Below are 27,189 nucleotides of genomic sequence, written 5' to 3'. Positions count from 1 at the left end.
TAGTTGGTTAAGATGATAGCCTTCATGGTCGGTCTCCACTAACGAGGGTGCCAGATCCTCAAGGTGGTTGCGGCATCTCTCACCTTGCGCCTGGTATGAATCTGGCTTCATGTCTGCTGGACTTTGATTACAAATACAACCACCGATATCTCCTTCATGAAAGTCAGGGGTGGGGATGTTAGTCCTATCAGAAGGACCACAAACTGGTAGTGGATCTAAACACAACAAATCACCAGGTACCTTCTATGAGACTACAGGATGGGTATGTCAAAGTACGCATTTTGCAAGTCAAGGGACTTCCGTATCCAATGTTGGCAGAACCTGAACCATTGATTGACAGCATACTGAACCTTTTCTTGCACAGGTAGAAATTCAAGAGTCAGAGGTCTAGGATCAGATGTAAACAGCCATCCGTCTAAGCAAGTAATGGGAATAGCACTCCTGACCAGTACCTGCTATGGGACCAACTCCTTCCTTCAGTAGGGCTGCCACTTCTTGCTGCAGAATTCACAAATGAGCGTCCAACTGAAGGGACTTAGAGGGCCCATGATAACACTATCATGGCTTTGAGGAACTGAGAAAGGTTGGCCCCAGACGCTGGCAATTCTGCATAACCCAGCGTCAGTGTTGCCCTCACAAATGGTAGAGGAAGCAGCAAGATTTGGCAGTGCTGCCAAGAGGAGCTCCACAGGGGGTGGTGATGTTGACAACCTCTGGCTCGGAGAATGACTTCACTGGGCATTTTGTGGTGTAATCATCCTATGTCCGCCTCTTCTTTTGTTCCCTCCTTTTCTCCTTAGATAATTTGGAGGTCAGCGAGAAAGAGGCCAATTTTGAAAGGCTCAGAGCCCCATGCTCGTCACACGTGCGTGCGATTACAACTTTGGTCACATGCACCATAGTGACCTTGGCGGGCACAGGATCACATTTATCATACAAGGGATTCATTCTTTGGTCCCAAACAAAGCTTGTGTGAGCCAGATATGGATACTTGTCCAATGGAGGAAGAGCAGGGCTTGGATCCTGACTAATTTTAGGGAGGGTCATCCCTATACATTGCAAGTGAATTCTGTTAAAAAACAATTGAGAGAAACTCTGAAGAAAATTGAAAAAAAAAAAACAGCTCCCGATCCACGTCAAAGCATGCAGAAAAAATTAAACTGGTGTCAATGTGCCAGAGTGGCACCATATGGCTCCTCTGACACCAGACCAGCGCAATTTCTAGCACTAAGATGGAGTCATCTCCAACTGCTGGCATAGGAGAGCTATGAAAAGTTTACAGATCAATTTGAGATGTCTGGAGATATGTAGGAAATTTGCAGGTAGAATGCTTTAGCTGCTCATTTTCAACTAGTACTTCAGGGAATGCCAGGGCTCATTTACAGAGCATAGGATGAGGATTATTAAGTTGTGCTTCAAGCAAATGTAAGTCTTCCTGTTGCATCCAAATGAATCATGGCTCAAGTCCGATAAGGGTGGAATGTGACAATTATTATACCTCCACTGGCAGTGGTAATTCTTCAGGAGTACATCTCATCAATCTAACTTGATTAGCAAGATGTCCATTTCCTAGAGTGCTCAGGTGCTGACTTCATAGTGTCAACGACTGTAGGTCTGATCTCCTTTTGGGGTCATGATACCATCACACCTTAGAATTTTATATCAATTAATATGTTGCCAAAGGAATAATCTACTCCTGCAAGTAAGGCCATAATTTTCATGTCCAAAAACAACAAAAGGGATGCAATACCTCCTTTAAAAAAAACACAAATTGTCCTTGAGATACACGAATTATATAACAAATTCAATTTTATAGGTGTGTACAATTTCATCCAAATAGGTAAATGATATAGGTGGAAAGAAACGTTATATGTTATTTGGCTACCATGAATACCTGCTTAAGTCACTTGTACTCTGCAATGTCACTGCAGGATTTCTGCACATTTTCAACAAGCTGTTCCACAATACTGTGGACACCTACATGGTTTTCTACTTCATAACATACTTGTTTGCTTTCTACCGGATCAAACAGGTAAGAGAGGAGCACAAAAGTTAGCAATATAATCAGGGCTATCCAATTAACCTTCCAAGTGTTCCTTTCCATAGTCAGTTAAATTTACAATGGCCAAATCCTCACAATTTATAAAACAGTAAGTGTGTAAGTTCTGGGGTTTCTTCTTAGTATCCATTTATTATTCATCAGTAATTTATTAAATATAATTTATTCAAATAGACTTAAATATAATTTATACTTTTGACTCTTCCTCCTATAAATGGAGTTCTTCCATTGGTACAAGAAAGTAATAAAAGCCTTTTTAATCGTGGCAGTGGGAAATAGTGTCTTAAGGGTACCAACCTCACAGGCATTCATATCTAATAAACTGTTAAGTTGACAACTCTAGACCAATGTTATTTCATAGAAACACAGACTCAGAAGACAACGCAGGTCAATTAATTCTCTTAAAAAAATAGCAGAAAATAACATTTTTTATTTAAAACACTAAATACCAGGTGTATGGTCCTTACTTCTAATCACAATTGTCAGGGGAACTTTGACCTTTCAATCTTAGTGCTGAGCGTCTGTTCTCCTGTAGATCAAGCTGAATAATTTTGAAGTCACTTTTTCTTTACTTTATTATTTTTTCACATAATTTTCCACAAATAAAGTCTATTGCTGGGTTCTCTACGGTTCGTCGGTCTGGTTCTGGAACCAGACATACATACTGTAGAGATAACCCAGCAATAGGACCGCAGTGACTACACGCACTCTACAGCTGACGATCAAGACAAACTAAAACATTCTTTAAACAGCGTGACATAGCACCAAACGCTTGCATTTATAATCTTGTGAAAAGCTGTAAAAAAAAAAAAAAAAAAAAACACTTTCTCACATGCACTGTATGGGGTGAAACACGTGTTGGCTATTGAATGTTTAGGTTCAACACTTCTACGTTTGGAACCCATAACCTACAGAGACGATATTTGTGTAAAAAATATGTGAAAATTTGAAAAAATAATAAAGCATCAAATGAAGAAAAAGTGACTTGGAATTTATTCAGCTTGAATGACAGAAGAACAGAAGCTCAGCACCTTACCAATTAGTACATGAGGTACAATCAAACCAAGGAGTGTCACAGTTTCTCCAGCCAAATACAAGGCATAGTTACAGTTTCGAAAGATGAGGGGTATCAGGAAGGGTACTGGTGAGGGTCGGACCTACAATCTTGCCACAATACAGATCTTAATGCAGTTAGGTTTCTCAAAGAAACCACGCCATCAATCGGACATTGATCGTTGAACATCCCTGTTTCTTTAACTCCAACGCACCTATGCCATTACGCATCCTTCTAGAGGATCAAGAAAAAAAAAGGGGTTAAATATCTCCTTCCAAAAAAACATAAGGCCACAGACCTTATCAGTCCTCCATTAAAGTGACACATTAATGCTTAGAAAAATTAGATTCTGGATTTCAGAATGTCCAATATTCACACAAAAAACATCGGTATTCAAGTGAAATAAAAACCTTGACATTTCAGAAGAGGCAAACTGCATTTACAACGTGGGCTGAGCCACACGTGTCGTTTCCACGCAAGCGGGACAGCACTTGCCTAAACCACAACTCTGCCTCGACTCTGCCTTACCCACGCATATACCTTAAACACACATACTTTTTAGGGGTCGGGCTGTTTAAGGGCTCAGTGTGGGGGAAGGGGTGTTTTGGGTTATTTTTTCTGGCAGGGGGCATGGTTTTAGTGCTGTGGGGGGGGGGGGGGGGTTGGGTAGTTTTAAGGACCGGTGCCGGGTTTTAGGGCTCAGGGGCTTTCAGGGGTGGGAGTCAGTTTTAGGGCCCAGGGTGGGTGGACTGTGGTCGGGGCTGTTTTAAGCAGGGGGCAGAGTTTTATGCCTCAGGGCGGGGGGGAGGGGAAGGGGTAGTTTTAACGGCAGGGCTTGGTCAGTTTTAGGGCTCAAGGCAGGGGGTTGAGTTAGTTTTAAGGGCAGGGCAGGGTCGCTTTTAGGGCTTAGGGTGGGGGAGGGTCATAGAAGTTTGAAGGGCTGGGGCAGGGTGGATTGCAGGGCTGGGTTATCGGATGTTAGGGAGCTAAGCAGGGGGCTGCGGTGTGCAATCTACCACACATATTCCTTTCACAATCATGCTTTTACAATGAAATTCGTTGCGAAGGTATGTGTGGTAAAGACACAGTTTTGGTTCAGAGCGCGCTGTCTAGGCATGTATGGTTCAGGCAGGCGTGGTTGTATCATACAACCTTCTGAACATGGTTCAAGTCAAAATGGCTCAGGAAACACGGAGACACTGATAACTCTATAAGGTATAATAACTATCTATCACACTAATACGTGGAAAATACTACAATAAGCGATTTAATATGAATAAACATTATTGTATCTGCCCAAAATCACATCTAAAATTTTACAAGGCCACACCCACACCAAGGCAATCTATTCTCCTTTGGCTGGTCTGTGTCTAGAGTGCAAAATCATTCAAAAAGAAAGCTGGTACTGTAAGAAATCATCCGGGTGACAGATAAACCGAATTCAAGGTCAGATTCTACTTTAGGTATGATGGCACCTGTGCTCAATTTTCCCACAATTTGAGTGATATGATCAAACTTACTGGCTCGCTAAATAAGTATCCGAGCCTGGAATAGACTCCAATTTATGCCGTCCCCCCCACTATATGCTTTGTAACAATGTGACAGGGAAAGACTCAAATTCTCCTTATTAAATTTCCCCTTCCCTGCACCTTTTGTTCCTGTTTTTCCCGGAACCCTCTAACTCAAAGTTAGGAAAACAAACACTCTTCACTCCTTTTTATAGAACTTTGGGGGAGCTCACTGTGTGCAACTTGCATCCACCCCGGTGAGGATGGACCCTGTGATGAAGCATGTCACCTCGCTGGGGAGGGACATTCATCATTTTGAAGGACAGTTCTATTAGATGGGTGCTTGTTTTGGGATCAAAACTCTCAGAAGAGTATGTTATGACAGGTATTGTGGTGATCATTATTAAGGGAGGATATACCTTAACACATTATAGTGATCTAATCCTTTCCCTCCACTTGTGTGGGGAAAAATTAGCAATCGAGAAACAGCAACTGAAGCATATCATTAACTCCCTACATCAACCCAGATAATCATGTCATCTTTTTTGGCAGCATCAATTTTCCATCCCATGGGTCATTTACTACATTTTCCAGGAATGTTACTTGATTCCAAGCAAAATGCACTCCCAAGACGTCTCTGGACCCAGGAATTCAGCGGTTTTATATGCATTTACTGTTACCCAATGTTTTTTAGTGTGGTCCCCATGTATGCTCATCAGTCCCCTTCATACTTATCTTTTGCTGCTTCTTTAGGTCTGGCATTAGCCACAACGTTTTGATTTTAGTGAACTTTTATTTATGCAATATACTTACAGGGGGTCTCATCCAGCCCTCTTCATCCATTTGTCTGTTGCTGTGTTATTCACATTTTTTGTATGCCCACTACAGCATACATAAAGTAATTGGTCAGCCCACTTCAGCTACTGGCTAATTTCAGTGTCCGCATTCTTTCATAAGGAACTCCTTTCATAAAGAGCACATCCACACACAAAGGAACTCTCTTCAGTGTTAGCAACTAAAATGGCAATGTCTGCTTTCAGACAAAAAGGTATTTGCTTTTTTTCCAATTTTTTTTAAAATATTGGTAGGGTCAGGAGTGTAGCCACGCAAGATGGTCAACATGCTGGGCCTTCTGAGTTGTTCCACACCCGCCTCTAGGAATCCTGCACAAACCTGTACCGTCCCATGTCCCTGGCGGCTCAACGACTGCAGGGCTGCCCCCTGCTTCCAGCTGCTGCCCTGTGGTCTGTGTTTCAGCTGCAGGCACTGCTCGGAAACTGAGGATTCCTCTGGGAAGCGGCGGACCGCTAGGTGGCAAGAGCGGAGTTCTTCGTGAGTCTTTAGGTAGTCCTGTCTCCAGGAGCAACAGGCCTGTTGGTGGGGCAGTGGTAGGGAGTGAGGACCGTTGACTCAAACTATGGGGAGAAGCAAACTGCCGGGCCCCACTCAGGGGAACACAATGGAGCAGTATGCCAAGCCATTTGCACAGCGACAAACACATCAGGGTGGTGGCCATGATGATGCAGCTCCAGATACATCAGCGGAGGATTCCACATGGGCGGAAATCCCAGCAGCTATCAGGGCTCCCAGGTGACACTAGAGGACAAGATTGAGATGGTGACCCTTGAGGTGAACCTCCTCCTTCGGAAGGTAACAGTCAAGGTCCATATTATTGTGGAGTTGCAATAGAGATTGCTTTGATCAAAGCAGACAGCCACTGTCACTTTTAAGACTGCAACGTTGGAGGCCAGGGCAGAGGATGCGGAGGGGCAGTCTAGTCACAAGAATGTGCACCTGTTTGGGTTTCCCAAGCGGGCAGAGGAAACATCGATGGAGACTTTTGTGGAACGCTAGCTAGGTCACCTTGCAGCCCACCAGACTGTCATCCTTCTTTGCCATGTAGTGGGCGCACCTGGCGCTGGTGGCACCTTCTCAGCCAGGGGCGCAGCCACAGACAATCATTGCGGGTATCGTCAATTGCAAGGATAGAGACTGTATCGTGTGTGTGTGGCCAGAGACACGAACAATGCTTGCTTTGAGAATCATACTGCATCCATCTATCCTGATTATACTCAAAGTAGAGGGCAGCCGAAATAACTTTTTTGAGGTCATGGACAAGTTGCACTCAATGGGTCTCCTATACATGCAGCTATACCCGGATGGATTGTGGGTGATCTCGCGGGGAGGGAGGGTGTTTGAATCAAGTCTCACTTTTTTGACTCACCAGAAGTCGTATGGATGGAGACGTCTGGACTTCTAGAACAAGGTCCCTAGAGACAAAATAGGATCATGGAGATATGGATCCTATTCTGAGAGGGGGTCCCACAGTCCCAGTTGGAGGTCTCAAACTGGGTCAACAGACAGTGGCTCTTGATATACTGAAGACTGCGGCCCTGGTCGCTTTGTTGAGCAAGAGGATGGAATTATGGCACTGGCCCCCTTGACGGAGGCATCTGAACTGGCATGGGTTGATACAGCCTCAACAGATCGTCTTGTTTGAAGTGGGACTTGCTCTTGCTTATTCTGTTGCTCAGTTCACATGATTTTTCCCCCTTTACTAACCTTTTTCTTGAAGGTGGTGGGTTGGCGCTGGAGCGGGTGCACGGTTGTTTCAATGTCATTGGTCCATAATGCTAAGTCTGTTTTTTGGGATTTTGTTGGCATGATAATCTGGATAATGTGGGCTGGTGTGGAGCCCTCCCATGTTCAGTGGTAGGCCGTGGTTGGGAGTGGTGGGTTTTGGCTGCAGGTCCTGGCAGCTATGGAGGCATATGGATGGGCAGCATGTGTGGTTGTTTTGTAGCTGTTTATCCAGGGTTGGGGTTATGTTACTGTTTTTTTTCCTTCCCTGGTGTTTGCAGGGATATGTATAGGGGCAGAGGTTAGTGATTCTACTGGGGGTGCTGAGACACTCGATACCTCCTTAAGTTGGAGGCGAGCCCTGGGACGAGATGCAGGACACAAACACTTATGGCTAACAATATCCATATCCTCATGTGGAATGTCAGAGGGCGAAAGGGACAAAAAATGCTATAGAGTGAACTTGTAACTCCGGCACCACAGGGTCCAAATAGCCTGTTTACATTAAACACATTTGATGGGGTAAGAGGCACTAAAGCTAGCAAAGAAATGGAAGGGACAACTTTTCTATGCCTCATTCTCTTTCTATGCCAGGGGGTGGTGATCTGGATAGCCCCCCGGATGCAGATTCAGCATGTGTATAAAGAAGCAGATGTGGAGGGTCGACATATACTCCTACATGGGCACACTGAATGCTAGTGATCTCACTATCTTGAAAACTGATGGCCCTAATGTATATGACCAACAGTTCTACTACAAGATGCAGGGGTTACTTGATGACATTGTGGGTTCCATTTTAATATGGGCAGCTGATTTTAATTGTGTTCTAGAGGGGATTTGGGATCAGCACCCACCACGGCTGGGTACGAAACCAAAGGTGACAGAGTCCCTTGCTCGAGTCACACAGAATCTGGGGTTACTTGATTGTTGACACATCCTTTACCCACGGAAATATGGCTACACATGTAATTCTGTGATGCACAACACCCACAGCCACTTGGACAGGATCCTTATTGCAGGAATAGATCTGGGGCAATTCCAGAGTGTTGATAATCTGGTGAGGTACCTGTATTATTATGCTCCTGTGTTGCTGCAACTCAGTTTGGGGGGGGGGGGGGTGTTGCCACTTGCGCGATGTGGCGCTGGCGCTTGCTTCCAGATCTCCTAACGGGCATGGCTTGTCAGGAGACACTGGGGACGGACCCTCAGCAACATCTGAACGTTAACTGGGGCTACTTGGAAACTAGGCCACAGAATGGGAGGCTTTTAAAACTGTATAGAGGGACCTGTATAGGGATGAAGTGTGAGGTTAGGCAACAACTTATCGCAGACACCGAGAATAGTGAACGGGCTTAGCATATCTTCATAAGTATGAAGCAGGTTCTGCCGCTCTGTGTGAGAGGTACTAGGCACCCAACAAGACTTACAAAAATTGTGGGAAACCCTAGATAAGCACACAGTAACAGCATACCGCCAATGCCTGTACAGGGAAGGTGACAAATCTGACTATGTATTGGCTTAAAAACTAAAGCGTGAGCAGGAAATCCCACCCATTCTAAGGATTCAAGATGGGGGTGGGGGGTGGTGGTGGTGGTGGTGGTGGTGGTGGTGGTGAGGCACAGGTAAGACATACTGAGTGCCCACGTAAGCTGGAAAGCTTTGGAAGTATGGGTGGTCTAAGCATGAACTGAACATCTGGAATAAACTGATGTATCCTCTCAGGGGACTAGCGCACCTACCCCTGAATCAGCTGCCCAATTTGGACATCAGGTGGGAGCAGGAAAGCTTCTGGTATATTGGCATTATGGTCACTAGGATGGTGGCTGATCACTGGTGTATTAACGTCGATAGGGATGTGCAGGGTCTAACTAGGTCAGTTGAATTCTGAAAACACCCTGCTGTTGCTAAAATGATCTTCATCCCACGGTGTCTATACCTAGTACAAAATGTGCTTTTACCCATTTCGCAGTGGGGTGGCTCTACCTGTTCTGAGAAGGGATATGGAGAAGGGAGGCTTGACCCCGACATACAACCTTATTATTTTGCAGTACATCGGCAGCACACCACCTGGTGGCTGACACATAATGACAACTGGCAGAAACAGCTCCTGCAGGTCATGCATGGGACTAACACATCCGCGCATCTTAATGCGGAGGGGGAGAACGGACGACCTGGTGCCTTATCTGGTGCGACAGTGCACACATGTGGTAATTAGTGGTGGAAAAGTTGATACCCAGGGCCCCCTTTGACAGGGAACTACATATGGGACCTGGAACCCTTAAGATCTATTTACCTGGATATGTCCATGGAGAGGTGGAGAGAAGGTGGATGCCTCTTAGACAGAGATTTATATCTAGGGGAGATCCTCCTCACTTTTCAGGAGGCACAAGACACTTTAATGTGGGACGTGGCCATTTCCTGCAGTTTGCCAAATAAGAAAACACAGTGAAAGAACTCTGGTATACATATCTGGCGGCACCGCCACCCTCATGTGTTGATCCGATGGGGGGAGGAGGGCAGACATCTTATCTCACTGTTCCAGCAGACCTTGTAAAGCCTGTATACACTGAGGGAAGTCATAGAAGATTCACATTAGAATCACACCTGTGGCCTGGTAAACAAGGTGTCCTGTAATAATCTATTCAAACTATTTCACTTTAATGATTTGCACCGCATATACATAACACTAGCCCTCCTCTCCAACATGGACCCTAGCAGGACAATGGGGTGTGCATGCTGTGGGGAAGAGGGTGCCACGTTCCTACACCTGGAATGGCAATGCACAGGACTTTTGGGAGGTGGTTGTGCCTCACATCAAGGAAGCAGTGGGAATAGCTGTCCCCATGATGCCTGGAGCTTGTCTATTGGGTATGGTGGAGAAACCCAGGGGTCGCAAGATCTTGCACAAGCTCCTGCAATTAGCACTGCTGCTAGCTAAGCAAAGAATTGCTATTGGCAAGGTTGGGACCCAAATCCTGAGTGAGGCCCTGTGGTTTAAGGATGTCTTAGGGAGTGTCAGAGAAGCAACACATGCAAATTACTCATACGGATGACAGGGTGGCAGAAGATTTGGCGACACGCGGGGGTGGTCAATGCTAGACTCTTTCAATGAGCACAAGGATCTGGATATGGATATGGACTCAGGGCCAGGAGATCCAGAGATGTGAATATTGTAGGAGGGTAGCCTCTTTGTGGCCTTGTTACCCCCTACTTTTGGCCTGTTTGTGAGTATATGGCAGGGTGTTTTCACTGTTTTACTGGGATCCTGCGAGCCAAGGCCCAGTGCTCATAGTGAAAACCCTATGTTGTCAGTGTGTTTGTTATGTGTCACTGGGATCCTGCTAGCCAGGACCCCAGTGCTCATAAGTTTGTGGCCTATATGTGTTCCCTGTGTGGTGCCTAACTGTATCACTGATGCTCTGCTAACCAGAACCTCAGTGTTTATGCTCTCTCTGCTTTCTAAATTTGTCACTGCAGGCTAGTGACAAAATTTACCAATTCTCATTGGCACACCGGTACACCCATATAATTACCTTGTAAATGGTACTTATGTACCCAGGTTATTGGGGTTCCAGGAGATCCCTATGGGCTGCAGCATTTCTTTTGCCACCCATAGGGAGCTCTGACAATTCTTACACAGGCCTCCCACTGCAGTCTGAGTGAAATAACGTCCACGTTATTCCACAGCCATTTTTCACTGCACATAAGTAACTTATAAGTCACCTATATGTCTAAACTTCACCTGGTGAAGGTTGGGTGCCAAGTTACTTCGTGTGTGGGAACCCTGGCACTAGCCAAGGTGCCCCCACATTGTTCAGGGCTAATTCCCCAGACTTTGTGAGTGCGGGGACACCATTACACGCGTGCACTAATCATAGGTCACTACCTATGTATAGCATCACAATGGTAACTCCGAACATGGCCATGTAACATGTCTAAGATCATGGAATTGTCACCCCAATACCATCTCTGCATAAGCCAGTCTACACCGGTTCAGGGATCCCCCAACCCTGCTCTGGTGCGAAACTGGACAAAGGAAAGGGGAGTGACCACTCCCCTGACCAGTACCTCCCAGGGGAAGTGCCCAGAGCTCCTCCAGTGTGTCCCAGACCTCTGCCGTCTTGGAAACAGAGGAGTTGGGGGCACACTGGACTGCTCTGAGTAGCTAGTGTCAGCAAGTGACGTCAGAGACCCCCTCTGATAGGCTCTTACCTTTCTTGGTAGCCAATCCTCCTTTCTTGGTAGGCAAACCTCCTTTTCTGGCTATTTAGGGTCTCTCCTCTGGGGTATTCTTCAGATAACGAACGCAAGGGCTCACCAGAGTTCCTCTGCATCTCCCTCTTCGCCTTCTACCAAGAATTGACCGCTGACTGCTCCAGGACGCCTGCAAAACCGCAACAAAGTATCAAGACGACTACCAGCAACATTGTAGCGCCCCATCCTGCCGGCTTGCTCGACTGTTTCCAGGTGGTGCTTGCTCTGGGGGTAGCCTGCCTTCACCCTGCACCAGAAGCTCCGAAGAAATCTCCCGTGGGTCGACGGAATCTTCCCCCTGCTAACGCAGGCACCAAAAGACTGCATCACCGGTCCTCTTGGTCCCCTCTCATCCTGACGAGCGTGGTCCCTTGAACACAGCAACTCTGTCCAAGTGACTCCCACAGTCCAGTGACTCTTCAGTCCAAGTTTGGTGGAGTTAAGTCCTTGCCTCCCCACGCTAGACTGCAAAGCTGTGTACTGCGTGATTTGCAGCTGCTCTGGCTTCTGTGCACTCTTCCAGGATTTCCTTCGTGCACAGCCTAGCCTGGGTCCCCAGCACTCCGTCCTGCAGTGCACAACCCTCTGAGTTGGCCTACGACGTCGTGGGACCCTCTTTTGTAACTTCGCGTGGACTCCGGTTCACTCTTCTTCTAAGTGCCTGTTGGGGTGCTTCTGCAGGTGCTGCCTGCTGTTGTGAGGGCTCTCTGAGTTGCTGAGCGCCCCCTCTGTCTCCTCCTCCAAAAGGTGACATCCTGGTCCTTAGCAGCACCCAAAAACCTGTACCGCGGCCCTTGCAGCTAGAAAGGCTTGTTTTCTGTATTTCTGCGTGGGAACACCTCTGCAAGCTTCATCGCGACGTGGGACAACTGTCTTCCAAAGGAGAAGTTCCTAGTCCGCTTTTTTCTTACAAAACTCCAAGCTTCTTCCATCCGGAGGCAGCTTCCTTGCACCTTCATCCGGAGTTTCCTGGGCTCCTGCCCCCCGGGACACTGCCGCGACTATTGGACTTGGTCCCCTTGCCTTGCAGGTCCTCAGGTCCGGAAATCTGTGGTCAGTGCACTGCTGGTGTTTGTTTTTCTTGCAGAATCCCCCTATCACGACTATTGTGCTCTTTTGGGGTAGTAGGTGTAATTTACTCCTACTTTTCAGGGTCTTGGGGTGGGGTATCTTGGACACCCTGACTGTTTTCTTACAGTTCCAGCAATATATGGTTTGTGTTGCCCAATACCTATGCTTACTTATTGCAACCTATTGAAATTCTACACTGTTTGCATTACTTTTCTTGCTCTTACTTACCTGACTTTGGTTTGTGTACATATAACTTGGGTATATTACTTACCTTCTTACTGAGGGTACTCACCGTACTTGTGGCATATTGTCATAAAAATAAAGTACCTTTATTTTTAGTAACTCTGTGTAATGTGTTTTCTTATGATATTGTGCATGTGATATAGGTGGTATAGTAGGAGCTTTACATGTCTCCTAGTTCAGCCTAAGCTGCTTTGCCATAGCTATCTTCGATCAGCCTAAGCTGCTAGAAACACCTCTCTTCTACTAATAAGGGATAACTGGACCTGGCACAAGGTTTAAGTACCATTGGTACCCCCTACAAACCAGGCCAGCCTCCTACAAATATGTACAGGGTGTTTATAAGTAAGTTGACATGCCAGGTGGGATGTGTTCTGGTTATGATCGGCTATGATCCTTATGCCGATTTGCTAAATATAATGAATTCCTCCTCTGTGATGCTCCTGGTGCTTTCTGTGGTGTGCAGGGGGAGGGGTTGATATGATACTTGCACTTGCTATCATGCACGTACTGTTATAACTGTTTTTTAAATGCATAAATAAAGGTTTTAAAAAATATATATTGGCAAGGCCTCTGAAGCTCCCACAAAGTTTTATACAAGCCATGGCGAAACAAAACAAGCATTCATAAAGCCAAAAGGCTGGCAGTCGGCGCCAGAATGACTGCTTTGTAAATGACTGCCTCACCAGGAATTTGTATTTTAACTGATCTTTTACGATGTGTGTATGTGCCATAGGCAATTAAGTTACCCATCTCATGTGAGGACTCCAGTACCTAGAAGTTTGTCTGAAAATTCCACAATCAATTTCCACTTTTCATAAGCGCCATTAATAATGCCTTACTGGGGAAAGGACCTGCATTAGATTCCTAATAAAAAGTATTTGGTGAGTAAAGAACCCTTGTACACAAAAAACCTAGCAGTTACCAACAAATGAATTTTAATGGTTATGACGAGGGCTTTCAAAAAGGTGGGCACCCAACTATTTTATTAATGTAACATTTTATACGAATTATGAATTCTCAATATCAATTCATTTTAACAGTGATGTTTTATCTTACTATATAAAGCGTTTTATTGTTTTTTGTAAATTTCGTTAAAAGGTAAAGTTGCCTAAATATTTAAAACCCAGTTTAAACTCCATCATATTTTAAATTCTAAAAATTTGAGTTTTGGAAGTGCAATGTAACAGAAACCTTTCTTATGGAATATCCGCTCCAAGGTACTGTAGATAGCAGACCAAGGTAGTACGGTGACACTGCTGTTCTGATTTCTTCACTGCTTCTGACATGGTGGACCAGCCCACTCTGGTTCATTTCTCTACTACATGCGGGAAAGCCAATTAACTGGTCCAGAAAGGAAATGGAAAGAGAAGAATCAGTATGTCAAGGTGCTGGTTTGTCCACAGGGCACAGTGAGAAACGAATACAAGTGTTGGCAGTGCAGGCCTCCACAGCTGGTAAACAACACCGAAGAAGCAGATGCATCTGACGAGGGTACTAAAAACAGTCTAGAATCTAAAATGGCAGACTCAGTGTGCATACTGAAATATGAGAAGAGGGGTGTCATGAAAGAGGTGTGCACAGTCATTTCTTGGGCACAACTAAAGCTAGAAGGGATTAAAACATATCAGCAACAATACTATAATAAGGAAGCACTAGACTTAAGAAAATATCTTGTCAACAGATTGAGATGTTTGCATGAAGAGTCATGAAGAATGAAAAAAGCAAGAAGCCTTCTATAACTGCTGTAGCAAAGAAAGACACTGAATGTTACTTGCCGAGTGCTATCGGCTCAAGTAGTTTTATTATTGGCAAGCACTTTGTGTACACTCAGCCCTTGATATAGCCTTTTATCACATTTGCAAGGATGCGACTTTCAGCATGGTATCAAGTGATGTTGGGACTCTCAAAACAAGACTATGATGCTTACCTGTACAGAACTGGAATGCGAAGAAGAGAGTTAAAGCTACGGTGCAACTTAATCCAGAACAAAGCTGCGGTATGCAAAGGACAGCACTACTATTGTACAGATTCAGATGTGTCTGATGATATTTAAAAAAGACATGATGTATTATTTTCTTCCATTAGACACAGAAACAAAGGCCAGGGCCCTCCATATGTACACCTGTGAGTAAAACTCTTACTCTACAACTTTAAGACTATATAGTTTCTTCACAAACCGAAGCAGGTACAACTAGAATCAGATGCAATGATGCAGAAAAAGAAGCTGAGTGCTGGTGGCAGACCAAGGGCCCATATTTGAAAACGGCTTGGATTCTTTTTAGAGGATTTAATGTCCAGGACACATTAACTCAGGCTAAAAGGAAGAGGTTAGGACTTTTCTTCCTTTGCAAATTACCCTTTTTGATCACAGAAGTTGCTTTAGAGATCTTATTCATGGAGATAAAGTTATCCAAAGGAGGTGGTAGCATATAATGAGCTTACCGAAGTGTTTACGTACACGTCTGGTTGGGTTGTAGGTGCTTTTATTTACAACCGTGTCCATCCAATACTGTTAATGCCAGAAATGGGCATATCATGCCAATTTTGATGCGTTCTTCACCAAAATCTGCATCTCTGTGCTTTACAGGGCCTCCCCCCCCCTTGGATAACGTGATACAGGTTTCACTTGACAAAATTCAACTAAGGTGTTAGAATGCCGTACCCAGGAATTGCCAGGTACAATAAAAACTTTGCACCACTTGTAATTGTGATTCCTGCGCAAACAAGAATTTGTAAAGGGATCATAATTATGCGGCTGTCTTGTCTTGCAGGGTCCAAGACTTGGTACCTTTAGTTGGCTCTGCGATAGGTTGAATGCACGTGACATGCAGTTGTAGTACAAAATTAAACAGTGAAACAAGAGAAATGTTTTCCCTTTAACTACTATGGTTCCTGGTAACATTAACATACACAGAAAAACGATGTACACGGGCATATTGAGGAGCATTGATCAAGATGGAAAAATAAAGCAATTTGAGCTGGCAGTCTCTGATGGAAGAGGAACCCCCCAGTCACATTTCTTCAGTCACGTACTGATGCAAAGATGAAGTCAATTTGAATCTTGGTGTGGTCAAGTTCGCTGTTAACCAAAATCATCGGGACTTGAGCTCAGACATTGGCGATTCAATTAATGGGAAAATGTTATATAAGTTTCTTTTTGCAGAGACAATAGCTCATAGGTTTCTCATAAACCCTGACTTATCATTAGCACGGACTTATAGCAAACTGCATAAATAATATGAGTGACAGCCTAAACGGGGTTTGTCTCTAGTGCATTATTTGCATGGGCTGAGCTGTGAAGAAAGAAGAGTCAAGATTTAAATAAGAAGAGAATCTACCGTCCCAGCTGGTATGAATACATACCAAAGGTATTCATGTATTAAAGACTGAGTACTTTTTTCATGACAGAGCACATTACTTTCTCTATTGAAAAGAAAGAATAAGTAAATCGAGAATGTAATGTAGTTTTCATATTTTATTTATAAGCGGTAAGCAAGATACTACTAGCTCAAAACATTTGTAAATTATTGCATTGCTGTTTGACGTTCACTAACTTCCAGTACGGGGTGTTAAGTGGGGCTATTTAAAATTACTAAGACTTGATTCGAATGTAACAGCAAACAATATGCTCGTCTTTGACAGGGCTACAGACATTGTTGCAGGTTTTCTGAAGAAGGTAATTTTACGTAAAGCCACTGCAACAACTATGAAGACAGCAGCTTCAATGAACATATATAAAATTGTAAAGTCCTCAGATAAACTAATATATAAACATGGCTGTCAGCGTGATATGATGCTGCAGTATTTAATGAAAGAACAATTTCACAAATGTTCCAAGACTGTTTGTCCAGTAGTTTAATGCTGGACTCAAGAGAGCTGCATGTTGGTTATGCAAGTATTAATCTGTAACAATGGTCTATGAATGTGAATGGTATTGGAATATAGCCTCAAACTCAAGGAGTGTTGTGCTACTGCTAAGAATGCACTTACAATAAGAACTTCTGCCGCTTTTCTAGTATTGTTAATTACTGCTTAAAAAAATCCACCAACACACAAATTGGAAATTAGGATTCAATCTACAAAGCAAGTAACTTGGAACACTACAATTTCAATTAACAAAAGGTCGCAGGTAAAACTGCCTTTGCTGTACACCAGCAGAGTACAGGGTAAACAGGAACTAAATGAGATGGCTTTGTCATAAAGAAATGTTTTGGGACAACGTCTAGGTAAGATGCATGATGCTGGCAAATGGGAGAAGATCACAAAGGTATAGGATTTTGTTTATTATCTGGAGCAAGACCTGGACATCAAACCAAACCCTTAAGTTTTCTCCAGTGTACTTGATGTTCAATAGTTTTTTTTTTCACAATTTGTTTTTGTAACAAAAACTACAATACTTACATCTTTTGAAGCACCTGGGCCATCACAACCCCACTTGTTAAATCTTCTATTGTCTTGCATGGCGAGTCAATGTTAAATGTTTGAATCTGGTGAAAGAGAGAACAAATTGATATGGTTGTCTTCGAAGCCTTTTTTCCTTAGTGACTAATTGCCATGCCTCGACTTTTACTTACAAAGAAAAAGCTAGAGCTCAAAGTAAAAACACGTTTGTTGAAATCCAAGCAAATAAGTATCAAAATTCAGAAGATTCTTCCAAAAACAAACATGGATAAATGAAAACATGTTGATGGTTTAGTCACTAATATGGCAAACAATGATCACATTTATTGGAATATCGTTCCAGATTTTCGTTTATGCAAGAAAATATGTGCGTTTCAATTACTTTTGATTGGGACTAGCATTCTATTAGTCACCTGATACAGGTATGAGTTGGCTGTTTTTATTGGTACCGTATTAACGTACATGAATAACCCCCAACAAGAGCCCACTTTCTTCAAAATTATTTTCTATGTTTTTTAATATTTATGATGAGTGTAGATAGTTTTTATAGTTTCTTTGCAAACAAATGAAAACAATTAAAGAACTAGCCATTATATATGATACACATCGTTCTGTCCAGAACATGTTTTCCAAAACCTTAATCCTTACACTTTAACATCCTCACATCCGTGAGGGTACAGGTAGATACTGTATCCACCAGAAAAAGCGTTACCGAAGGTAAGTAACTTGTTCTTCTGATGGATACATCTACCTGTGGATTCCTCGCCTTTTGAATAGAATCCCAAAGCTGTCCTGCACTCTGAGGTGGTTGCCTGTCTGGTTAAACAAAGAAGTCCTGCAACACAGAACGGGCAAAATTACCATTTCTCCTCACTTCCAAGTCTAAACAATAATGTTTTGCTGCCTTACAAATGTTAACAACAGGCACATCTCCAGCCAGAGCAGAATTGTCAGACTTAGCTCTGGTCAAATGAGCTTGAATGCCCTCAGGAGGATCCTTCTTTGCCAGCGAATAACATTTTTATGCAAAGAATGACCCACCTTGAAAGTGTTCTCTATTGGACAGCTTTGCCCTTCATCTTGCTCACTTAGCCAATGAAGAGCTGATCATCTGATCTGAAGTCCTTCATCTTTCCCACAAAAAAAGCTCAGGGCCCTCTTCAGATCCAGACAATGTAGCCTTTCCTCCTCCTTTGATGAATGGGGAAGAGGGTAAAAGGATGGAAGGGTGACAGACTGCCCTAAATGAAAAGGTGTCACTACCTTAGGTAGGAAAGCCACCCAGGTTCTCAAAACCACCTTCTTAGCATGGAAGGTAATAAAAGGGGGTTTAACACCAAGAGCTTGAAGCTCGGTAACACGCCTAGCTTATCTGATAGCTATTAGAAAAACAGTTTTAAATGTAAGGAGCCTCAACGGGCAACTATGCAATGGTTCAAACGGTAAACCCATCAAAAATGGCAAGACTAAATTTAAATCCCACAGAGGCATTATGAATGAAGTGGGAGGAAGCCTATTAGCCAAACCCTTGAGAAACCTTAATACTATAGGGGACTTAAACAAAGAAGGTTGATCAGGTAAACAAATAAAAGCTGACAGTGAAGATAGGTAATCCTTCACTGTCGCAACTGCGCAACCTTGTTGCACCAAAGAAAGAGCAAATTGTAACACATTTGGCAAATGGACTTTTAAAGGATCAATGTGTTGAAACAACTGCTTGCAGAGGCACCACTGGAGAGCCCTCATGTGCCAACATGCGTGAGTGACCAACAGAATACAGGAAGCGAACCGATGGAGCAGGCATAGGACCTTTAAAACTGGAACAACCACTCCATTTTGAAACACTGAAATCATAGCCTGAATGTCCAGAGTCCTCTGATAAGGTGGGTAAGCAAGATTCTATGATGTGTCCAGTACCGCCCCTAGGAACAGGAGGCACTTCGAGGGATTCAGGTGAGATTTGGGAACATTCAATTAAAAGCCAAGGTTGAACAACAACTGGGTTGTCACCTGCAAATGGTACAGCACTAATTCTGGGGACTTGGCTTTGATCAGCCAATCGTCCAGGAAAGGGAATACAGATAGTCCCTTCTTTCTTAGATGCACTGCCACCACTGCCATCACCTTTGTGAAAACTCGAGGTGCGGAAGTAAGACCATAAGGAAGGACCGCAAACTGGTAGTGCTGCGACCCCACCATGAAACGGAGATACTTCCTGTGCGACTTTAGAATGGGGATGTGAAAATACACACCCTGCAAGTCAATAGAAACCATCCAGTCTTCTTTGTCCAGCACAGGAAGCACATGTGCCAGGGTCAGCATTTTTAATTTCCCTGTTTGAGGAACCAATTCAAAATCCTCAAGTCCAGAATTGGACTCAAACGACCATCTTTCTTGGAAATAAAGAAATACCTTCAATAACATCCCTAACCCTTTTCCTGTTCAGGAACCAACTCCACTGCACCCTTTAACAGTAGATTTTGCACCTTGTTTTTAAAGCAACAGTAGCTACTCTTCTGAGCAAAAAGAATGTTGGGGAGGGAAAGGAGTGGGAAAACTCCCAAAAGGGAAGGTCATAATCATTTCCTACAATGCTCAGCACCGATGAGTCTGATGTTATCAACTCTCATTCTTGGAGAAAATGAACCAACCTTCCTCCTACGGGTAACACATGCTGCTGAAAGGGGAGAGGACTATGGCTGCTTCCCTGACTGGTTTCCAGCAGAGGATGAAGAGGAGGAGGAAGGCTGCTGAGTGACACCACACGATCTATGTCTTCCACGACCTCTGAAGGAGCTGCAGAGGGGGTTGGCAGGCTGTTGACTCGAACTGTTGCCTCCCATAAAAGGAGGAGCTACGGCCAAACCCCCTAAACCTATGGAAAGGTCTTTAGCTTGATGAAATCGATTGAAGACCTAAAGACTTAGCAGTGGCTTTGTTGTCTTTAAACATTTCAAGTGCAGAGTCAGCTTTTTCTCCAAACAATTTGGACCCATCAAAAAGAGGTCCATCAAGGTGGACTGCACATCCTGGGAAAACCCCGAACCTCTAAGTGATGCATGCCTTCTATTGGCCTCTGATGTTACCATGGCTCTGGCAACAGAATTAGCTGTATCTAGGCGAGATTGAATAACCTGTCCAGCTGCTACTTGACTATCATACAACAAATCCTGAAAATGTTCCTGCCTCTCCTGTGGCAGATTAGGAACAACCTCCCTTGCCGAGTCTATTAGTGCATGGGTATACCTGCCCAACACAAATGTAGCATTAACCGACTTTAATGCCATACTACATGAGGAGAAGATCTTCTTCGCAGATTACTCCATGCGTTTAGATTCCCGATCCGCCAGAGTTGTAGGGAAGGAACCAGGAGCTCCCTTTGAAGAGCAAGAAGCCCAGACCACCAGACTCTCAGGTGAAGGATGCAGAGTTAGAAATTGCGGGTCACCTCTCGCAGCTTTACATCTTCTGGCAATCACCTTGGACACAGCCGGAGTAATGATGACTGGTTTGTGCCACAGGTCCAGGACTGGCTCAGTCAAAGGATCATTAAAAGGAAGCACGGGCTTCGAGGTAGGAGAAAAGGTGTTAAGCACTTCAATTAGAATGTTTGTTTTTACCTTCGATTCAAAAATTCAGCTCTTTCCTTATCACCCCATGGTAACCAGTAACTTCTGGAGGAGGAATACCACCAGGCGATGACAACTCCCACTCCAGAGGAGTGCCTCATCAATACCTTGAGAAAGTAAAGAAACGTATCCTCTTATAAGAGCCTCAAGGCTGCTCTTACAGACCTCAGTCTAGATTCCAGTCTTGGCGTCAATAAAGCATGTGCTGATGTCGGCGACGGAGCCAGGATGTCACTTTGAGTGGAGCGACTCGAGGCCAGACAAAAGCTATCCGACACCTGTCTTTGGAACCGATGGTATCAAAGGCAAGAAAGGAGCATGTTTATATGACACCGAGAGGCCTCCAAGATTAAATGCCAAAGGTCCTGTGTGGCATGAAGGCGCACCAGCAGAGGCCAAAACTCTATTTAAAATGCTAAACATAGCATTTAAAAATGCAGACCGGTCCGTCCCCAGAATGGGAAAACTTGGATACTCCTGCCGAGGCGAAGGTCGATTTGACTCTGTATTTTCAATCTCCTGATCCGTTGGAGTAACAGGAGAGAACTGTGCAGGACTAGTTGGCGACACCAAAATCTCCACCAAAGACAGCACTAACGACACTTCAAGCGACTTCGGTTAAGGAGGAGACAAGGTAAGACTAATCTCCCAAGTCGACCGATGCTGAGTCTTAGGAGCCGGAGATGGGACTTTCATCATGAGAAGAACGACACCGGGAGCTATGACGACAACGCTTCTTATGCGACAAGGACTCTTCTCGATGACTCGATCTCCTACAACCACGTTTCTCTTTTTTGGCTTTCGAAAGTAACAGATTGGCTTCTCTTTCCTTCAAAGCCTCTGGGTTCATCTTCTGGCACGAAGGACAACCTGCAATGTTGTGATCAGAACTGAGACACCAAAGGCAATCTTCGTGAGTAACAGTGACTAACACATGACCTCTACACTCTTTACACAGCTTAAACCTCAACTTGTTTGGCAGTGACACTGTAACCCAACGAATCTCCAATGAAGAAAACCACCTCGAAACAATGTAGCTAACAGGAGCGGTAGAAAAACCATTAGCTTCGAAGGTGTGTAAAAAAGGGAACTTACGTCAGCACACTGGCGAGGACTGCTTATAGCTTGGATGATGTCAGACGGAGCCGCGTGCAGAGACTTGCTATTGTGACGTCCTTGTCGACGTGGAGAGCTAGAAAGACATTTCTGTCAAATGCTAGTGCATTGGGAGAATTCAAAAGGTGAGGAATCCACAGGTAGATGTATCCATCAGAATCTACACTTTGACTAAAAGTCTCCAGTAATGCATGGTTTAAGCACATCCGTTTTAACTTCCTTCACTGCATTTACGTGACTCCCTTGGTGCAGAGACACGTATATCTAGATTGAGCTTCAACCTGCCCCTGCTGTGGTTTTGTAGGGGCAGACCGTATGTATGTGCCTTGAGGGTGCCCGTGGTGTATGCTTACTGGACACTTGTTGTGGATAGACTTGTATGTTATGTTTATATTGGAGTAATCAATGCCGATGCACACAATACATTCATATACATGAACAAAGCTGATTCACCATTATTAGATTTCCCTTTCCTGAACTCTCCGGCAACACTGACAACCAGATTGGTTGTCAGGCAGGCTCTAAGCCTTAGGCCTGAGGTTACTGACTGACAGGTTGCAGGTGGGGTGACACGTAGCCGGCAGACAATTGCACAAATAGGAAACTTAGATCAAATCCCACAGATAGGTGCAGGGACACCACAATAATCCCAGGGGTTGGGCCCAAAAAAACACACATGGCCATAGTGATGCATGCATTACCAAAAACATCATAAAGTTAGATGCACATATAGTTAGAACACTTAGCCTATCAGAAAACAGCAATAACGCACTCTTCAGGCCGGACATCTGGATATGTACTCGCTGGCCCACATTTTATCTACACAGGTCGAGGCCCACCTGCATTTGTTATTAGAGCTTATTTATGACTCCATGACAACTGTTTGCATTCTCAACCTAGAAAGGAATGTTTTGAATTACTTCATGGTACTTAGAGAAATGTATAAAACCTCAATGCAAACTGAAGTACACTGACAGACAGTCCTCAGACCCATTCATGTAAATGCTCTCCCGACTGCAATGTTTAATTAAACTAACTGTTCTTGTTTTGTCAAACACCTCTTGTCATTTGTTTTTTTAACCCCTTCGCTGCCAGGCCCTTTCCTCCCTCAGGTGCCAGGTCATTTTTTGGCTATTTGGGGCAGTTCGCGCTTAGGCCCTCATAACGTTTTGTTCACATCAACTACACATGCCAAATTTGCACCCTCTTTTTCCAACATCCTAGGGATTCTAGAGGTACCCAGAGTTTGTGGGTTCCCCTGAATGGGACCAAGAAATTGGCCAAAATACAGCGAAAATTTCGGGCTGCAGAAGAAGGCTTGTGATTTTTTCCCTGAAATGGCATCAACAAAGGGTTTGAGGTGCTAAAATCACGATCTCCCCAGCATTCAGGAACAGGCAGACTTGAATCAGAAAAACTATTTTTTGAACACATTTTTACTGTGACATACCCCATTTTTACTATTTTTGTGCTTTTAGCCTGCTTTCAGTTAGTGAGAGAAATGGGTCTGAAACCAATGCTGGATACCGGAGAGCTAAACATTTCTAAAAAGTAGACAATATTTTGAATTTAGCAAGGGGTCATGTGTGTGGATCCTATAAGCTTTTCCTACAGAAAATAACAGCTGAAATTAAAAAGTACTGAATTGAGCTTAAAAAACAACCATTCTTCTCCACATTTTACTCTAACTTTTTCCTGCAATGTCATATTTGTGAAAGCAATATATCGTTACGTCTGCTGGACTCCTCTGGTTGCGGGGATATATAGGGCTTGTAGGGTTATCAAGAACACTAGGTATCCAGAGCCAATAAATGAGCTGCACCTTGCAATGGGTTTTCATTCTATACCGGGTATACAGCAATTAATTTGGTGAAATATAAAAAGTGAAAAATAGGTATCAAGAAAACCTTTGTATTTCCAAAATGGGCACAAGGTAAGGTGTTTAGAAGTAGTGGTTATTTGCACATCTCTGAATTCCGGGGTGCTCATACTAGCATGTGAATTACAGGGCATTTCTCAAATAGACATTTTTTTTTTACACACTGTCTCACATTTGGAAGAAAAAAATGTAGAGAAAGACAAGGGGCAATAACATGTGTCCTGCTATGCTGTGTTTCCCCAAATCTCCCCATAAAAATGGTACCTTACTTGCGTGGGTAGGCCTAACGCCCACAACAGGAAACGCAACATGAACACAACACATTTTTACATTGAAAACTGATGCGTTTTTTGGAAAGTGCCTAGCTGTGGATTTTGATCTCTAGTTCAGCCAGCACCTATTGAAACTTACCAAACCTTTCCATTTTAGAAAACTAGACACCTAGGGGAATCCAAGATGGGGTGACTTGTGAGGCTCTCACCAGGTTCTGTTACCCAGAATCCTTTGCAAACCTCAAATGTGGCAACAAAAAAACAAAAAACTTTTTCCTCACATTTCGGTGACAGAAAGTTCTGGAATCTGAGAGGAGCCAAACATTTCCTCCCACCCAGCATTCCCCCAAAACCATGCCCATACTGGTTGGTAGCCACTACCTTGCTATTTTCTTTTCATTCCCTGGCATCTAGACTTTCTGCGCTCACCCCCACCCCACACCACCCCACACCACCCCACCCCCAGGGGTGTGGATTGGGGCTAACTGCCCAATCTGCCCACTGGCGGGGAGAACAAGTTTGGCCCCATTTATATGGGTTGGGAGTATGGCCATACCCCCACTCTATTATTTTGAAAACAAAATCTTCCCTGGGCTACAGTGGGCTTTCTGCCCCCTGGGGGGCAGATGAGCCTTCCAAAATTAGGCCCTGGAGGGCAGATATGGTCAACAGTAATGTGCCCCCATGGGGAGCGATACTTGACCAAGGGGCTACCCCACTAAACAAAACACCCCCCCCCCCCCAATCCCTGGTGCCTAAGTGGTTCCTGAAGCCCAGCTCCCCCACCCCCTGTCCTGAGTCGGGGACCATCTGTGTGCCATGAGCTCAGACTGACAAGGCAGGGCTAAGAGCCAAACTGCTGTCGCTGTTGGATGAGGCGTGGACATTTCTCATGCTTTGAGAAGAACACCGTAGGGATAACCTTAGCCATGTTATAAGTCTATTAAGTGGCATTATCTGAGAACAGACGAACATGGTGTTCACCTGAGCTTGCATACCAGCAATCAAGCTGCCAAACACAGAGCATGACTGGGCCGCATTCAATTTATATAGGCACCAAATATGGATGACCCTGGGGGAAATGTTCCCTGATTGCCCAGATGTAGGATGGTTGGTGGCAGAAACCATGAAATCTGGGGAGACCACAGCCAATTTTCTAGACAGCATGGACCAATACAGGCCCTTAGGTGGTATTCTTTTACAATATCCTCAAAAAAGGGCTGCCCACCAGAATGCAACAAGGCTTGGACAGTGTAGTAGGGCTAGACACCAACCCCTGGAGGGGAGATACAAGCGCACATATTGCATTTTCAAAAAGGGAAATAGGAAAGGGACAGGGAAAAACAGGAGCAAGCCCAAAGAGACAACACTAAGTTGGTCGAACACAAATCGAGAAAGAGTGCTCTCGAGGGGGCCACTTTGGCAGCAAGCGTACAGATGTCATCAATCCTGAAGGGAGCTCCACCGCAAAACCCCACAGGGTTTCAATACAGCTATAACAATAGAAACCATGGAGGTTGGCAGCAGCCAGACACCACAGAAAGTCACTATTGACATAGAATGGGCCACATGGCCTGACAACATATTATATTCAGCTGCAAGGAAGTCAGTCCACTGCCACATCACAGCAACAGGGGTCAGATAGTTGGACCAAACCCTGGCATCAACAACCACAGACAGGAAACACAAAACCAACAAGGACTGGGTCCACAACCGTTGCAGGGAGAGGTAACTGTTTGGAGAAGCAATGCCTACGCACAGATGCAGAACCCAATTGCGCAGAAAAGCTTAAATTCCCCAATGCAAACCATCCATTTTGTGCACACCATAAAATTAACTGTACTAAAACTGAAGAGAAAGACCAACGAGACAACAATAGAGATTTCAACCTTAACTTTCATTCGGGAAGCTCAGGGTTGTTGTGTAGCTGTCAATCGGGTATCCTCACTAGAATCTGCCATTAAGGGTGTCTGCAGGAACCTAGGCCACATTCTGCTGCTGTTCCCCAAGGGTAGGACTTGTCAGCCACACCCCACAGTGAGGGCAGTCTAACAAGGTTGGCAGGATAGCTTCCCGTCCACTGTTTGAAAGCATGCACCCAGGTTCCTGCATCCATCAGTCAAATGGGACAGGTTTCAATTAGCAAGTCAGAAGGTCACTGTTTTTGGGCATCCAGCCAGCACCAAGAGTTTCTTTTGGTGTATAGTCCTAGCAGCAATAGATCCCACAGATAGTTAATGGCCTCAAGCCAAATGGAGGCCCCCTTTTCGTTTCAAAACAAAACCGTCCTATAGTGTCCAGAGCCAGCCTTTCTGTACAGCTGTGATAGCAAAGACCCTATAACCTCCATAGTACATGCACGGGTTCCGGCAGATTGCGAAGCAAGGCATGGCGCCGAGTCATTACAGGGGGTTCACCAGAACATCCAACCATGCTTGTCCATTCCCATATTTCGGGAAAATTTTTACGAATTCATAGCCTTGCGCCAGACTCTCCATACAGCAATTTTTTGCCTCCTTCTTTCCCTCAAAGCTTTCCAAGTAAAAGTCGGGAGCTGCAGGTCCAAATAAAATATGGTACACGGGTGTGGAGGCTACCGGGAAAAGGGAGTACGACGGGCCCATCATAGCTTTGAGCAGAGTGGAACACAGAGATATGCTCGGCCCACCCTCCAATCAGGCCTAGCAATCAATTAACATGCAAGGCCTCGCATACACAGACTGAAGGGAGCAACAACCCCAATTTTGAACCCCGCAAATCAGGGACAGAAACAACTCTCTGACCCTCTCAGTTCACAACAATTAAGATAACAGATCATGCAAAGGTCTAAGGAAGCACCCAAAGCTAGAATAAAAGAAGCCCAAAACCTAGCCCAAAAGAAGCCTCTAGAAAAGGGCATTGTCAAGGCACCTGGCAACACTTGGGAGGGTCACGTTACACATACTAATATAGATTAGAGGGATACACATGTGACATCAGGGCACATTGCGATCACTGAACAACGTTCACTGAAACATACCCACTCTATATAAAGCCCCTGTGCATGTGTAGGTCGAAAATACAGTCCAGACCGATGGCACCCCCATGCACACACTAGGCTACTGGAGGGCTGGCAATGCCGGC

General features: G+C 44.5%; 1 protein-coding gene across 2 annotated transcripts in view; it reads right to left on the bottom strand.

The window, feature by feature from the left end:
• LOC138297109 (protein Hook homolog 3) overlaps positions 1-27,189 on the bottom strand; it is an 803,252-nt gene that overhangs the window by 688,921 nt on the left and 87,142 nt on the right. For both annotated transcript variants that reach the window (XM_069236612.1, XM_069236608.1), the window contains exon 2: positions 17,171-17,256. In XM_069236612.1, coding sequence (XP_069092713.1) covers positions 17,171-17,256 — 86 coding nt within the window. The remainder of the gene's footprint in view (positions 1-17,170; positions 17,257-27,189) is intronic.

Source organism: Pleurodeles waltl, chromosome 1_2 (genome assembly GCF_031143425.1).
Source record: "Pleurodeles waltl isolate 20211129_DDA chromosome 1_2, aPleWal1.hap1.20221129, whole genome shotgun sequence".
Classification (NCBI taxonomy): Eukaryota; Metazoa; Chordata; class Amphibia; order Caudata; family Salamandridae; genus Pleurodeles; species Pleurodeles waltl.
The sequence above is the reverse complement of the archived record's forward strand: the minus strand, read 5'-3'. Positions and strand labels throughout refer to the sequence as shown.